Here is a 17,923-nt window from a genome sequence, read left to right as displayed (position 1 = left end):
AACTAGTCATCCTAAACTAAAGGTTTCAGACAACAAACACCAATGAAAGGCTCTGATATCCAGCTCAGAAAAGTCAAAAGTAGCAATCCATCCATCACAATCATAGGTTTCAGACAACACACACCAACGAAAGACTAAGAAATCTAGCTTAGAAAAGCCCGAAATAGTAATTTACATATCCCAAATCATAGGTTTCAGACAACACTTACCTATGAATGGCTAAGAAACCTAGCTCAGAAAAGTCAAAAATAGCAAACTAGTCATCCCAAACTATAGGTTTCAGACAACAAACACCTATGAAAGGCTAAGAAATTCAGCTCAGAAAAGTCAAAAGTAGCAATCCACCCATCTCAAATCATAGGTTTCAGACAACACACACCTACGAAAGACTAAGAAATCCGGTTAAGAAAAGTCAAAAGTAGCAACCCACACATCCCAAATCATAGGTTTCAGACAACACATACCTATGAAAGACTAAGAAATCCCACTCAGAAAAGCCCGAAATAGTAATTTACATATCCCAAATCATAGGTTTCAGACATCATTCACCTATGAAAGACTAAGAAACCTTAGCTCAGAAAAGCCTGAAATATCGAAACTACTCATCCCAAACTAGAGGTTTCAGACAACAAACGCCTATGACGGACTAAGAATCATAGCTCTGAAAAGTTCAAATAGCAAACTACACATCCCAAATCATAAGTTTCAGACAACACACACCTATGAACGGCTAAGAAATCTAGCTCAGAAATGACAAAAATAGCAAACCACTCATCCCAATCATAGGTTTCAGTTTTTGTGTGTGTGTGTGTGTGTAAGTTTGTGTGTGTGTGTGTGTGTGTGTGTGTAAGTTTTCGTGTGTGTGTGTGTGTGTAAGTTTTCGTGTGCATGTGTAAGATTTTGTGTGGTTATGGTGGGTCGTGTTTTTTTTTGTGTTCTTTTGTTTTGGGTTTTTTTTTTTGAGTGTGTGTGTGTGTAAGTTTTTTTTCGTGTGTGTGTGAGTTTTTTTTGTGTTCATGTTTAAGTTTGTGTTTGTGTGTATGTTTTTTTCTGTATTTTTTTGTGTTTTTTTTTTTTTTTGCGTGTGTGTGTGATTTTTCGTGTGTTTTTGTGTGTTAGTTTTGTGTGTGTGTGTGTGTGTGTGTGTGTAAGTTTTTGTGTGCATTTAAGTTTTTGTGTGCATGTAAGTTTTTGTGTGCATGTGTAAGTTTTTGTGTGCTTCCCAAATCATAATTTTCTGAAAGGACACACCTATGAAAGGCTAAGAAATCTAGCTCAGAAAAGTCAAAAATAGCAAATTAACCATCCCAAATCATAGGTTTCAGTCAACACACACCAACGAAAGACTAAGAAACCTAGCTCAGAAAAGTCAAAAATAGCAAACTATTCATCCCAAACTATTGGTTTCAGACATCACACAGATACGAAAGACTAAGAAATCCGGTTATGAAAAGTCAGAAATAGCAAATTACATATCCCAAATCATAGGTTTCAGACAACACTCACCTATGAACGGCTAAGAAACCTAGCTCAGAAAAGTCAAAAATAGCAAACTAGTCATCCCAAACTATATGTTTCAGACAACAAACACCTATGAAAGGGTAAGAAATCCAGCTCAGAAAAGTCAAAAGTAGCAATCCACCCACCCCAAATCATAGGTTTCAGACACTAAACACCTATGAAAGACTAAGAAATCCAACTCAGAAAAGCCTGAAATTGCAATCCCACACATCCCAAATCATAGGTTTCAGACACCACAAACCTACGAAAGACTAAGAAATCCGGTTATGAAAAGTCGGAAATAGCAAATTACACATCCCAAACTATTGGTTTCAGACAACATTCACCTACGAAATACTAGAAAACCTTAGCTCAGAAAAGCCTGAAATAGCAAACTACACATCCCAAATCATAATTTTCTGACAACACATACCTATGAAAGTCTAAGAAATCTAGCTCAGAAAAGTCGAAAATAGCAAACTACACCTCCCAAATCATAATTTTCTGAAAGGACACACATATGATAGGCTAAGAAATCTAGCTCAGAAAAGTCAAAAATAGCAAATTAACCACCCCAAATGATAGGTTTCAGTCAATACACACCTATGAAAGACTAAGAAATCCAGCTCAGAAAAGTAAAAAAATAGCAACCCACACATCCCAAATCATAGGTTTCAGACACCACACACCTACGAAAGACTAAGAAATCCGGTTATGAAAAGTCGGAAATAGCAAATTACATATCCCAAATCATAGGTTTCAGACAACACTCACCTATGAACGGCTAAGAAACCTAGCTCAGAAAAGTCAAAAATAGCAAACTAGTCATCCCAAACTATAGGTTTCAGACAACAAACACCTATGAAAGGCTAAGAAATCCAGCTCAGAAAAGTCAAAAGTAGCAATCCACCCATCCCAAATCATAGGTTTCAGACAACACACCCCTATGAAAGACTAATTAATCAAGCTCAGATTAGTCATAAATAGCAAACTACATATCCCAAATCATCGGTTTCAGTCAACACACACCAACGAAAGACTAAGAAACATAGCTCAGAACAGTCAAAAATAGCAAACTATTCATCCCAAACTATTGGTTTCAGACAACATTCACCTACGAAATACTAGAAAACCTTAGCTCAGAAAAGCCTGAAATAGCAAACTATACATCCCAAATCATAATTTTCTGACAACGCATATATATGAAAGGCTAAGAAATCCAGCTCAGAAAAGTCGAAAATAGCAAACTACACATCCCAAATCATAGGTTTCAGACACTACACACCTATGAAAGACTAAGAAATCCATCTCAGAAAAGTCAAAAATAGCAAACTACATATCCCAAATCATCAGTTTCACTCAACACACACCAACGAAAGGCTAAGAAACCTAGCTCATAAAAGCCTGAAATAGCAAACTACTCATCCCAAACTATTGGTTTCAGACAACATTCACCTAGGAAATACTAGGAAACCTTAGCTCAGAAAACCCTGAAGTAGCAAACTACACATCCCAAATCATAGGTTTCAGACAACACACATCAACGAAAGACGGGTGCACGGGGAGAGCCTTTGAGGGTCTGTGGGTCCCTTGAGGGTCGGTGGTCCTTTGGGAGCTCGGGGGGATCTTTGGGGACCGGGGGATGGGCTTTGGGGGTCCGGGGATGGCATTTGGGGGTCTGGGTGGGCCTTTAGGTGCGCCGGGAGGGCCTTTGGGTGCCTGGGGGACATTTGGGGACCGGTGGAGGGCCTTTGGGACCCCGTTGGTCCTTTGGGAGCTCGATGGGCCTTTGGGGGTCCGGGGATGGCATTTGGGGGTCTGGGTGGGCCTTTGGGGCGCCGGTGACCCTTTGGGAGCTTGGGGGCCTTTGAGTGTCTGGGGGGGCAGTTGGGGGCCTGGGGGACATTTGGGGACCGGTGGAGGGCCTTTGGGAGTTTGGGGGGCCTTTGAGGACCGGGGGCTTCCTTCGGGGTTGGGGTAGGAGGATTGGAACCCTTTGGGGTTGGGTTAGAGGACCTCACAACACTGTTCAAATGAAACTTGTGTATTATAACGACCACAGAGTTTCACCATTAAATTCTCTTCTAAAATCTCTTCAAAAATCTTCTTTTAAAATGTCTCTATCTGTTTCGCCGAAATAGTTCCGTAACCCGTCTAAAACAGTTTCGCCCAAATAATCCCTAAACGTAAATTCAGCGTATTCCTTTGTTATTGGCATCTCTGCACTAACGCATTTCAAATTAATAAGAAACCTTTTCGCGCGCTAAAACAATTTATCGCTAAGATGTTTCTTGCCTAATTGTTTCCATGGCCTTTGGTTATTAATATCCTTTGGAGTTCGACCAAAAGAACTGTTCCCGAGGCAAAGACATTAATGATTTGGATCTATTCCTGGAGAAATGTTTCTAGGCGAAAATTTTTAAGTCTGACAGATGATGTCATTGATTGATTGATCTGTCAAGAAAGGGGAAATTAATTTGTTGTTTCTAAGGGGAATTATTGATTCACGATAGGTGAATTGAGGTCGACAGCAGAGGTGTTCCAAGGTCGATGTTGTTGCTGTTGTAAGTGCACGCTCTCAGCGAATGTCAAGGTCGATGTTGTTGTTGTTGACACACTTTGGTTACGCAATCAATTTCTTAGAAATTCACTTCCCCCTCGAGTGCTAGATCAATAACATTGTTCCCGTTAGAATTCAATGCGCATGTGCAACCTTCGCCCCGGAGCTATTACACATACAAACATCAAATAAATCAACCTTGGAAAAAGAGGTCATTGACCGATTACGTAATCAGTCTCCCTAGGGAGGCTATGCCCTTATTGGGTGCCCCGTCAGTATTACAAATGCTGACATGACCACGTGGTCATGTCACGATCAATAGGGTCATCTCTACTCTCATATACGTAATAATTTCCGTTTGTTTGAGTTCTAATGTTGCTTTAATGTTTTAATTTTAGTTTTAAAGACCCCGTGTTTTATTGAAAGTCTTTTTTTAAAGTCTTATTTTATTTAAATATATGGTTTACTGAACACGATTCTGGGATATAGACCCGGAATATTCATTCAAGTTTTCAACAAATTTTACTGTTTTAAATAAATTCCCTATTTTTCACCTGCTTTTTGTTTCTGTGAGGAACTTCGGATGAGAAGGGGGATCTCCTGGAAAAAAATTGCCGTGGAGTGAGGGATTTCTGGTATAAATTGAAAAAAAAATTTGAAATGAAATCAAAAATAGGTCTTTTTTTCAAATGAAGAATTTGAAATTCTTCAAATGAAGAATTTGAAGAAGACGAAGGAGAATTTTCCAAGCAGAATTGTCCACGGGAAATTTTCTGGGGGGAACTTTCAGCGAGCGTGGAATTGTCTGGATAGCATTTCCGGAAAGTGGGTATTTTACGTGGGAGAGACTTTCCATGGAAGATTTTTTTGTGGAAGGAATTTTCCACAAAGCGAAGGGGAGCTGATTTTCCTCATTATTTGAAAAACAATCAGAGGTTGAATACAAAAAACTTCGACAAAAAGTAAGGAACAGTGTTACAACTTAAAACAAACAGAAATAGTTTTGTATACGAGAGGCGCTAAAGTTTGACTTTTTGGGTCAGTTCTTTAAGAACAACTCCTGAAACTCAAAGGCCATATAAATAGAATAAGAAGGATTATAGAAAAAAAATAACTTGAAGAGTTAGGAATTGATGAGGGGGGAGCCCCCTTCATGTACGGAATAGTTATGTTCGTTTTAAGTTTTAATGTTGTTCCTTACTTCCAGCTGAAAAAACTTCCTTTTTGTTTAATTTTTGAAACTCGACAATCCACCCTCACTTCATTGTAAGAAGACTATTATTCATTTTTTGAGGCTTTTTGGGAATTTTTGAAGCTCTGGAAAAAGGATATCAGAAGTGGTTTTGAAGTTTTTGAATAAGCTTTTCAATTACTTTGTTGTCGTAGTATATTTTGTGTCTCTTAATTCTTTTGTATATTTACTGTTGAAAGCACAATTGTTTCTATCGTTATTTTTCAATCCTCATGAAGAAGCTAGCAACACTGAGTATAAAACTTGACTGGAATGTAGATATGAATGTAGGACACTAGGACAGACGCTTACTAAAACAGTTTAGTGACTACCTTTCAAACGGCGCACAATAGGCCTTTTCTGGTGAACAAATTGCTGGTCAGCAATATTAATCAACAATCGCAAGAACACATTTGTTTATCAACAATGCGCTGATCAACAATAATAGAAGCAAGAATACAAATTGTTATAATTGCTGAAAATAAACGGCAATATTTTAAAAATTAAATGAACATTGTTTTCCTATTCTCAACTAAACTCACTGTCTGTAAGGCTCTTCGCTAAAGCTTTTTATTGCTTTAAAAAATACAGTTCTGAGACAGAGTCAAACTTTAGCTTAAAGAGCGAGGCGTTGAGGAGGGGACGACCCCTTTCATATACGCAATAATGTCTTTTCGTTTTAGGTTTTAAAGTCGCTCCTTACTTTCAGTTAAAAAAACATGTTTTTTTATTTAATTTCTGAACTGTTTTGAATTAATTCAGCATTGATTTTGGCTTACCGTACATGAATAATTAAAACGAAATTTACATATTTATTTTACTTTTTTTGATTAAATGGTTTTCTTGGATTTTTTTTCTGACGTAACTTACGATTTAACTTACATAAAGAACTTCTATTTTCATATATTTTTATTACGTATACAAAGGGGGCTCGCCCCCTATTCAATGTATCTCGCTCTTTACACTAAAGTTCAAATTTTGTTCCAACTCTTTAAGAATGACCCCTTAATCACAAAGGCCGTTAATTAGAATAAATAGCTCTGATGAAAGTACAAAAAAACTTTAGCGTAAAGAGCGAGGTAATCACTAGGGAGCGAACTCAATCATATACGTAATAATTTCTTTTCGTTTTAAATTTTGATGCTGCTCCTTACTTTCAGTTGAAAAAATTCTTTTTTTATTGTTTAATTTCTGATCGTCTTTTTAAATAATGCTGGGAATTCCCGCGTTATCTTCATAGTAATGTCTCTTCCCCCATGAAAACTTCCTCTATGGAAAGATCCTCCCACGTAACCCCCGCCCCCCCCCCCAAGGAGCAGATCCCCTCACCCTAAAAACTTCTGTATGCTTCCCAGTAACCAATACTATATGTAAACATTGGGCAAAGTTCATAGCTTGCAGACCTTCCCCCAAGGACTGTGGGGGATTAAGTAATCCTCAAATACATAGCTATTGTATTTTTCGACAATGTTGAACAAAATGGCTATCTCAAAAATTTTGATCGGGTGACTTTGGGAAAAAAATGAGCGTGGGAGGGGGCTTAGTTACCCTCCATTTTTTCGGTCACTTAAAAGGGGTGCTAGAGCTTTTGATTGCCGTTAGAATGAGCCCTCTCGCGATATTCTTGGATCAATGGTTCGATACGATCACCGCTGGAAAAAAAATAAATAAACACACATCCGTGATCTTTCTTATGGCAAAAAATACAAAATTTTACATTTTTGCAGAACTTATTGAAACTTCTATAGTAGGGTTCTCTGATACGTTGAATTTTATGGTGTGATTTTCATTAAAATTCTATGACTTTTAGGGGGTGTTTCCCCCTTTTTCCGAAAATAAGGCGAATATTCTCAGGCACGAGTAGTAACCTATGTGCTGGTTTCACAAGTGATTACATTATATGCCTTACCACGGGCAGTCATCCATTACTACAGACGGAACATGCCTTACCAGACCGGTTTCTGAGGCAACACCCATTTTCTGGGCCAATCAGAGATTTTTCTACTAATAGTACTCCATATATCCCTCTAAAACGTCCTAGATACACAAGGAATTACACAAGAATATACAGTGCAGTTTGAACGGTACATGGCTTACCACAGGCAGTCATCTATTACTACAGATGGTACATGCATTACCAGACCAGTTTCTGAGGCAGCACTCATTTTCTGGGCCAATCAGAGATGTTTCTACTAATGGTACTCCATATATCCCTGTATAAGGTCCTAGATACATAAGGAATTACACAAGAATATACAGTGCCGTTTGAACGGTACATGGCTTACCACGGGCAGGCATCTATTTCTACGGACGGTACATGGCTTACCAGACGGGTTTCTATGGGTCAATAGCATAACTAAAAGACCTTGGTATAGCGGGTTCAAAGGTTTATTAAGCCGTCTGTAAAAAATACTGGTTTCATTCGGAGGTCATATAATCATGTTTTTTACAGTATAAATTAAGGTGCAATAACTCTTTCTGGACCAGTTTGAGAAAACAACTTGAATAGATAACATTTTATTGTTAAATTTATTTGTTTTCAAATGGAGAACTCCAAAAGGATTATGGTGAGTGGATATTTATTATTCTTTTTATTCGAGACTTTTTTGTTATAGCTGGCTTTTAACTGTCTGTCATCTGGGTTTTCGATTGACAGGGGACTACATATATTTCGCGAGTTTTGTAGCAGCTGTCCAGGTATATGGGTATTTTGGCTAAAACGCTTCTTAACTAGCTGACAGAAATATCTCATATATAGATAATTTCGGAGACCACACTGCCTTTCCATGACGATAAATAAAAGTTCAAATCTAAAAGTTCTAAGTCTGAAGATTTTACTTCAGCCCTTTCAGAACATATTTTTAATTTTGCAGACCATTTTATTTTGTTCGAGAATGTCTCTTTGATTTCTAGGGATCGGGGTTTAAGCAAAATTTTCGTGAAATTCTTGAAATAAAGACAATCTTATTCAAGAATATTGCTTTGAATCGGGATACAGGTGAATATGGGCTGAACTCTATTTATGATAATTTATTAAAATCTGACAGAGTAAAGTTCAATTCACCCAATGTAGTTGACATTTGTCCAAATGTTATATCATTGAACGCTAATGCACCGAATCCAAGAAGTTCAAAGAGAATAGCTTCTGCCTTTGCTTTGAAAAGAATTAGAGATTTAAACAATATGTAGTGTTATTTGATTTAGTATACAAACTTTTGTTTTAAATTATTTTATTTTAGTTTTACTACTGATGACGCTCATTGTATATGTGACCAAAATATCTGGTATTTTTGTGAATTTCTATCACTGTTATCATCATCACTGTCTATTAAAAGGATTTTATCCCTATTTGAACCTTTATTTATCTCATATTTAAGAGTAAAAATTGATAAATGTGTCTCCTTTAAATATATACAATATCTTTAATGTGTTGGGGTGAGCTTTGGTTTTCGGATGTGTGGAACAGCACCCCGATTAATATCCTGAATAAATATCAAACGGACCTGATAGTCAAATTGTGTTATTTTTTGTGCATTATATTTAAAATCAATATCAAACGGAACTAATAGTCAAATTGTGTTATTTTTTTTATGCATCGTATTTAAATATATATCTAGGTTAGGCTCCATCTGGGACTGGCGTTCTTTTTTTTACAAGTTTAAAGAGATTGAAATTTAATCCTATAAGTTTTAAAATCCTGAAGCTCATAATTAAAAAAAAATGCATACATTTTTCTTTTCTTTTATCCTGCTTGTTCTTTGGTTTTGTGGAGGGTGGAATGGCACCGCAAAGTTATGTTATTTTTTAAATATATCATATTTTAAATATTGATAGCTTAGCTACACCTAGAACTAGTAGAATTCTTTCCTTTTTTTCTTACGAATTTAAGCCTATAAGCCTATAAGTTATCTGAGGCACTTACCTGACGAAAAAACTGAAAATTAATTTTTATTCCAGGAGATTTATGGTCAAAGTCTTCCTGACAAAAAGCGATCCAAGCTCCATGCCGGCTCTGGCACCACTGACATGGACCTAATCAGATCTTTGAACATGGCGAGGGGAAGTATAATCGCATACGCGCCCCTATCAGATAGGCAGGGCATTTCTAATGAGTTACCTGCATTTTCTGAGTTAAGTGCCTTTATCAGATAGTTTTGTGTATTAGCTAATGGAGTAATTGTGGGTGGGGGAAGAGCTGTTGAGGTTGCAAAAAAAAACTATGCCAATTTTTTTCTCCCCGTCAAAACTTACTTTTCCCCTACTATTATGTTGGCTAAATATTTGTCCACTTCGAATATATAAAGTACCTGCAGACAACTTAACCAATTTTGTATTTCGCCTTTTTACGATATTAATTTCTCAGAAAATATTTGAGGAGAAAAAAGCATGGTACTTATTTAGTAGTTGGTAAATACAAGAAATAACAAGAAGTGAAGTTTGGCTAAAACCAATGAAATAAAAGAAAGTCTGATAAAAAATATTTGTCATGGAGTCAACAATACCTCACTAGGAAGCGACAACCTATTTTTCATCTAGCATCATTGAGATTTCAATGCGCTTCTAGTCACATGTTTACCGGCTACTAAATAAGTACCAAAGGTGCTATAATATATCAGAGTTAAAATACTATCTGATTAAGATAGAGATAGGTTTTTTTGTTTTTTGCTCCACCCCCTCTTCTCCCTCAAGAATTACCCCATGAGTTAATACGCAGACACACACACATACACACACACACACACACACAACTAACTGATTTAAAATTATTAAGGGGAAGAATAAAGAATAGGCGAATGATATAGCATAAAATGTGACAAGAAATATCTAAGCCCCTTAGATTCTCGCTAATTTACCATCCGTAGTATATTTTCATTGCGAAATTGTAAGTACATTATAAACTTGAATAAAAAAATAGGATTATTATGGATTTTCATTTATGTAGAATTGAAATAGGCTTTTTTTGCACCCTCAACCGCTCCCCCCCCCCCCACCCATAATTACTCAATTACCTAATACACAAAATTATCTGATAAAGGAACTTACGTCAGAAATTGCAGGTAACTCATTAGAAATGCCCTGCCTATCTGATAGGGGCGCGTATGCGAATATACTTCCCCTCGCCATGTTCAAAGATCTGATTAGGTCCATGTCAGTGGTGCCAGAGCCGGCATGAAGCTTGGATCGCTTTTTCTCAGGAAGACTTTGACCAGAAATCTCCTGGAATAAAAATTAATTTTCAGTTTTTTCGTCAGGTAAGTGCCTCAGATAACTTATAGGCTTATAGGCTTAAATTCGTAAGAAAAAAAGGAAAGAATTCTACTAGTTCTAGGTGTAGCTAAGCTATCTATATTTAAAATATTAGATACATGAAAAATAACATAATTTTCCGGCGCCGTTCCACCCTCCACAATACCAAAGCCCAAACAGGATAAAAGAAAAAAAATGTATGCCTTTTTTTCAATTATGAACTTCAGTATTTTAAAACTTATCGGCTTAAATTTCAATCTCTTTAAACATGTAAAAAAAGAACGTCAGTCCCAGATGGAGCCTAAGTTAGATATATTTTAAATACGATGCATAAAAAAATAACACAATTTGACTATTAGATCCGTTTGATATTAATTTTAAATATGATGCACAAAAAAATAACACAATTTGACTATTAAATCCGTTTGATATTTATTTAAGATATAAATGGGGGCACCGTTCCCCCCTCTCCTAACCCAAAGCACATCCCAACACAATAACGATAATGTATATATTTAAAGGAGACGCATTGATCAATTTTTACTCTTAAATATGAGATATTTCTGTCAGCTAGTTAAGAAGCGTTTTAGCCAAAATACCCATATATCTAGACAGCTCCTACAAAACTCACGAAAGATATGTAGTCCCCTGTCAATCAGAAACCTATATGACCGATAGTTAAAAGAAAACGAAAAAAGTCTCGAATAAAAAGAATAATAAATATCCACTCACCATAATCCTTTTGGAGTTATCCATTTGAAAACGAATAAATTTAACAATAAAAGGTTATCTTTTCAAGTTGTTTTCTCAAACTGATCTAGAAAAACTAATTGTACCTTAATTTATACTGTAAAAAACATGATTATATGAACTCCAGGTGAAACCAGTATTTTTTACAGACGGCTTAATAAACCTTTGAACACGCTATACCAAGGTCTTTTAGTTATGCTATTGACCCATAGAAACCCGTCTGGTAAGCCATGTACCGTCTGTAATAATAGATGCCTGCCCGTGGTAAGCCATGTACCGTTCAAACGGCACTGGATATTCTTGTGTAATTCCTTATGTATCTAGGACCTTATACAGGGATATATGGACTACCATTAGTAGGAACATCTCTGATTGGCCCAGAAAATAGATTTTGTCTAAGAAACCGGTCTCGTAAGGCATGTACTGTCCGTAATAATAGATGCCTGGCCGTGGTAAGCCATGTACCGTTCAAACGGCACTGTATATTCTTGTGTAATTCCTTGTGTATCTAGGACGTTATACACGGATATATGAACTACCATTAGTAGGAACATCTCTGATTGGCCCAGAAAATAGATTTTGTCTCAGAAACCGGTCTCGTAAGGCATGTACCGTCTGTAGTAATAGATGACTGCCCGTTTTAAGGCATATTATGCAATCACTTGTGAAACCAGCATATAGGTTACTACTGGCAAGTAACTTTTGATGGGTAAAACTAAACTTGATGAAGCTTATATATTTGAAATCAGTATAAAAATCTTATTCTTTTGATGTATCTATTGGTATCAAAATTCCGATTTTTAGAGTTTCGGTTACTATTGAGCCGGGTCGCTACTTACTTGTAGTTCGTTACCATGAACTGTTTGAAACCTTTATTGGTTGTTAGAACACGATTTTTAATCAACAATGTACCGCCAGAATAGAACGTCGAGCAACAATGTCGCTAGAAAAGGCCTACTGCACAGCAATTTGGTATTGGAGAGGCTTCTTTTTCTGAAAAGTAAAAAAAAATTACTGCTTAGGGGAATTTTTAATTTTTACATAAAAGCAGTGCTATTCTATCTTTTCGTTTAATACTTATTCTCTTATTACTTAATATTAGCGTGGACCTTGTTGTTTTTTTTTTTGTCTTTTGGGGATATACAAACTGATTGTTTACTACAAAAGTGTTCTGAACGCATTTATTATGTACTGTTATTTACTGTATTATAATATTCATTTATTTTTTTGTTTGCAGACGTACTGCGTTGATGCCCAAGTAGCAGATTCTGCGTGTTCTGCTACAGCGTTTCTCTGTGGTGTCAAAACACATTACGGAGCAATAGGTATTGATGCTAATGTCATTGTAAAAAATTGTACTTCTCAGAACCAGCCAGAGAACCACGTTGATTCAATCATGAAATGGGCACAGGTAACCATTCTTTCACATAGGCATAGGCAATAGACATAGGAGTAACCTAGAATAACATAGGATAGTAACATAGGATAAGTGCTTACATAGGTTTAATATAATCTTTACTCAGCGATTATTGCAATTATATTTATGTTCATTGTTAAAAGTCAGCAGAGCTTATTGCTAGAACGTTTGTGGCTTGTAGTTATTTTCCCAAATACTTTTCCTTGTGCCATATTTCCCCGATTCGTCTCACAAATAATTTGCCCAAATTCTGTAACTAGAAAATTATTTTTCACCATTTGTCATGATGGGCCATGTTGTTAAAATAGTTTACTGAGTGATTTATTAACACGGAAAAATATTAATATTTTCTCAGGCCGTGTGTTTCATTTTATTTTTGTCTTGTTATTTCAAGTTATGGTGAACATATTATTTTTAGTGATTTTTATCTCTGGGATAATTTCTGGGTATTTTTTTTAAGTAGGAAATAACTTCTTAATATTTGCAAGTTTGGAACTTGGGAGTAACTCAATTTAACAGTTTCTTAGACCTCATTACCTTTATATTATATATAATGAAAACACTGAATACAGGTGAAATGGATGTTGAAAAATACACAAAAACTAACAATTTTTGTGTATAAATAACATTCTATTTTTATGGCTTCACACCCGGTAGCCTTTATTAACCAGGAAAAAAAGGAGGGAGGGGACTGAGAAAAGCAAATTATTTGCACATAAAAAAAAGGCGAGAATAAACGGAAACACTATTCGCAAACATTATAAAATTAGAGAAGCTCGCATCGAATAAACTATAGTTGTCATTGGTGGATTCTCTACCTGTACTTCCGAAAAGTTAAATAAGGGGGAATATGGACAGCTTTTGGTGGGGTCTTTAACTCTCCACTGGCTTGTGTGCCTACTAATGTATTTTACCGGAGGCGCCATGACACTTGCATCTAGGCCAAGGAAAATCCCGAAAAGATAGATAACCTGATTATGGAAAGAATAATTGAGAGGGAATACTGACAGATCACGTGCGTCGAATACCGACAGATCGGCTTTAATATATATAATTTTTTTTGTGAGCAAATTCTTCCGGTCTTCATCTAAATAAACAGATAAAATTTTATGCTCTGTATATAATTGACAATAGTTTTTCCAAATTTAGATTTTTATGATTTTTGATGTTTTTTTAGAGCCAGATCATTATGTTCTTTACAACGCCATTAGACATGTTTTTCCAGCATGACTGTATGAAAAATTTCAACCTTTAATTCAGGAATAAAGAGTTCTAGACAGACCAAAACCTGTCAACACATACTAAGAAGGGCAGATAAGTTAATTCAAATATTTTCTTTCCCTTTGGAACAATTCTTTGATTATTCCGAGAGTCAAAAGAGAGACAAATTAGCAAACGAAATTACATAAAGAAATAAAAACGAGCAAAAATGGGGTTTTTATAGGACAAATGAAGATACTGAAAAAAAAAAGCGAATATTTCGAGAGGACAAACGCCTCTTTTCTTCAGCGCGAAACGAAACGATGGATCAATAAAAGCCAAAAATTAAAAGAATTAAAACCAACTACCTAACAACCATAAAAGCGAGTTATTCACCAATATCCGCGATTTGCACAAAATCCCAAAAAAAATATGAACTGCCATCGATGGATACTAGCGAACAACTGACAAAGTAAAGGACACAATTCATTCACTCGAAAAACAAAACGAACCAGCAATTAAATAAGTTGGAGAACTATGTCATTTGATTTCGGATTTTAATTAATGCATTTCTTGCAGACACCCTTTGAGATCTAAAGGGTCGTTTACGTGTTTGATTAGATGACTGAAAAAGTGGTTCAACGTTTATTGCAGGGACTACTAGAGTATCGGCTTCTCTTTTGAGAAAACCGAAATATGACTCGTTTATTTTGAAATCACCGGAATCTCTGTTTAAAGCAAGACCTAAATGTTGGTATTTATAAATTTCAACAGCTTCTCTGTAGTGCTGGACAATACCTTTGTCATGCGAAATAAGACTAGCTTGATTAAACAAAATAGTATGGTCTGGTTTTTCAAAAATGTGCTCTACAAGGGCAGAGTCAAAATTTTCTAGTTTTTTCTGCTTTTTAAGTGTATTATTAATTGAACTAGAGTGCTGATTTAAGCTATCCGTTAGTCGCTGATCAGTTCTTCCGATATACCAAAGACCACACGAACAAGGAATTCTGTAGACACCGGAGTTTTCACCTATCGGTATAGGGTCTTTTCCTTGATAAATTTGGGACCTGATAGTTTTTCTGGGTCTATAATAAGTGTAAATGTTATTTTTCCTTAGATTTTTTGAAATGTGGTCTGAAATCCCTTTAACGTAAGGGAGACCAAGATAAACTGAATTTTCCCTTTGATTTGTGTTTTCTGTGGAACTATCTGATAATCTTTTAATACGTTTTGAAATTACAGAAATTATTAAACTAATTGGATAACCATTCCCAAATAAAATATCTCTAAGGTGGTTGAGTTCTAAATCCAAGAAACGTGTTGAACAAACTTTCAATGCTCTATCAACTAGAGAAGTGACAACTCCTCTTTTCACAGCAGGAGAATGATTGGAGGAATAACTTAAGTAACGGTCATTATGTGTGGGTTTTCTATAGACACCAAACTCGAAATATGAATCATTTCGGTGCACCAGAACATGATTCCTGAGTAAATTTCAGTTTTGGATCCAAAGAGTTGAGCAAGTGAAGAAAAGAACCCAGAGACTCGTCACCACGCTCCCATAAATAAAAAATGTCATCTTTAAAAAGAACCCAAAATTCAGGTTTACAAGAACTTTGCAAAACAGCCCTTTCTTCAAGGTCTTCCATGAAAATATCAGCTTGTATTGGAGAAGGGGGGCACCTATGGAGAGCCCATATTTCTGTCTATAAAAAATGCCTCTATAATGGAAGTAAAAAGAAGTTCTGTTACAAAGGGCTGTAAGCGAAAGAAGTGTCTGATTCGAAAGAGTAGATTTTTCTGATATAGATGGGTTAGAATTAAGTTTTTGCTCCAATAACAGTTCGGCCTCTTGAGGATCACAATTGGTATACATTGAATCTGCATCAAAACTGTCAATTCTTGTATTTGGTTTTTTGGCTTTAACTTGGAAACAAAATCAGCGGAATTTTTAATATAGGATTTTTGAGCCTGAATTAGTGGGCGAAATATCACTGATAAGAATTTTCCTATTTTTGCTGTAGGAGAATTAAAAGAAGAAACAATGGGTCGAATTGGATTACCGGGCTTATGAACTTTAGGAAGACCATAAAAGCGAGGGGACGTGCATCCGCGTGGGTAATACCTTTTGTACAGCTGATCTGTAATTTCACCTTTTCCTTTTAGATAAGAAAGCTCTTTTCGGACTTCCTGTACAAATTTTTCTGTGGGATCGGTAGCTAATTGTTCATATGTGTTAGAATCATTTAAAATTTCTCTTACTTTTTTGTCGTAATCATCTGAATCTAATACAACAACAGCATTGCCTGTATCGGCTTTCGTAATAATCCTGGAATGATCTTTATGTAGTGCTTGTAAGACCAAGTGTTCATTTTTAGTAAAATTTTTTAAATTTCGATTATTAACAGAAGGCGAATCCAACAAAGTTTCAACAAATTGTACTCTAACCTCAGCAATCTCTCCAATATCCGCACGAGAGTCATGAAAAGCCCCCTCTGTGTTCGCGATAATTTCACTATAAGGTATTTTCGAAGGGGTTATCGAAAATTTCAATCCTTTCGACAAAACCTGATTTTGCTCTGTTGTAAGGGGCGTGGAGCTGAGATTTATCACATTAGGACCAGGATACGCATTTGGCACAAAAAGTGGATTATTAGAGAGTTTTTCCAACTTTAAACGGTGTAATTTCTCAGAAAGTCTTTGTCTAGAAATCCTAAAATCATGCTGAAAAGAATTTTCAGCAATACCCTCAATTTGATGAAAATCAGAATGAGATTGCGTACATAGTACTTTTTGCTCTAGCCTTAAAATATCATGTTTTAACCGGTAGCGCTTGCTTTTGCAGTCGCTAATAACATGATTTAAAATACCAAACCCTATACGTTCTGTAAATTTGCTGTTCGTTACGTGTGTTTAAGTGAAGTGAAGGTCGCAAATGAAATTAGCGTGAGCTAAAATTGTGTTTATGTTTGAAGCTAAAACATATCATGGAGTTGAGACAGGCCTAGGACTATAAAGCTTTTCCTCAATCTTTTATTTTTTATTCTGGCCCTTGTTAATACTACCACATACTGATTAGGATTTCACGAAAACAAATGAGCTAGAAAGGGACTTCTGAATGTCCAATAGGCTAAAAAAGGCTGGAGGGCATGGGCCTGGGCGAAGTTCAGGCTCTTCGATGAACTAACTATTCATTCTGTCAATTGAGTTTTGCATATTTTCTTCAATTTTGAGTTTGTTACTGTACTGTTTTTATTCTTTTTTTATGTACTTGTCCTGTTTTGTCGCCGTAATTTTCATATTTTATATCAGTCGTCTTGACAGATAGAGTGATTTCAGTATTTTTTTTGTATTTATTGTTTTATCGTTGCTTTGAAATACGGCACAGTACGGTGCCAACAATTCGTATGAGACTACAAAACAAAGTCCGAAATTATTTTGTTTTGTATTTATTATTTGTTTTCATTTTGTTCAAATACATTGATCGATTAATTTATCATTTCTTCTTCTATTTTTCCTATTCTAGGATGTAGGTAAGGCTACTGGGATCGTTACAACAACCAGGATTACCCATGCAACAATTGCAGGGGCATTTGCCCATGTAGCCAATCGTAACTGGGAGTCAGATTGGAATATCATCCTGGACCGAGAAGACCCAATCCTATGTGATGATATAGGCGAACAACTCATCAAGAAAGACCCCGGAAAGAATTTTAAAGCAAGAAAATTTACCATTTTATTAAAGTTTAGCAAAGAGAAATTAAAAACATTTTTTTTAGATAACGATATTCTTTAGAATGACAATTCGAGATGTAAAATTAAACAGTTGCATATTGACTATTATAATTCTATATATAATATAGGTCTTTAATAGTTTTTGATAAGCTAATAGTAAATGGTTTTGTTGATAATAAATAATTATATTTGAAAATGCATATGCAAACGTGGTTGTTAGTAATTTCTTCTTAAGACGAGAACATATTTTGAACTTTAGTGAAAGCAATCCCTATTCCGGACT

The 17,923-nt window shown here is 35.8% G+C and overlaps 1 protein-coding gene across 1 annotated transcript in view; it reads left to right on the top strand.

Moving 5' to 3' along the window:
* LOC148939649 (alkaline phosphatase-like) overlaps positions 1–17,923 on the top strand; it is a 130,486-nt gene that overhangs the window by 74,253 nt on the left and 38,310 nt on the right. Inside the window, exons 4-5 of the mRNA XM_089106935.1 lie at positions 12,526–12,699; positions 17,432–17,623. Of these exons, the coding sequence (XP_088963061.1) occupies positions 12,526–12,699; positions 17,432–17,623 (366 nt within the window). The remainder of the gene's footprint in view (positions 1–12,525; positions 12,700–17,431; positions 17,624–17,923) is intronic.

This window comes from Artemia sp. Qi Xiang Cuo, chromosome 21 (assembly GCF_049724085.1).
Source record: "Artemia sp. Qi Xiang Cuo chromosome 21, ASM4972408v1, whole genome shotgun sequence".
NCBI lineage: Eukaryota > Metazoa > Arthropoda > Branchiopoda > Anostraca > Artemiidae > Artemia > Artemia sp. Qi Xiang Cuo.
The sequence above is the reverse complement of the archived record's forward strand: the minus strand, read 5'-3'. Positions and strand labels throughout refer to the sequence as shown.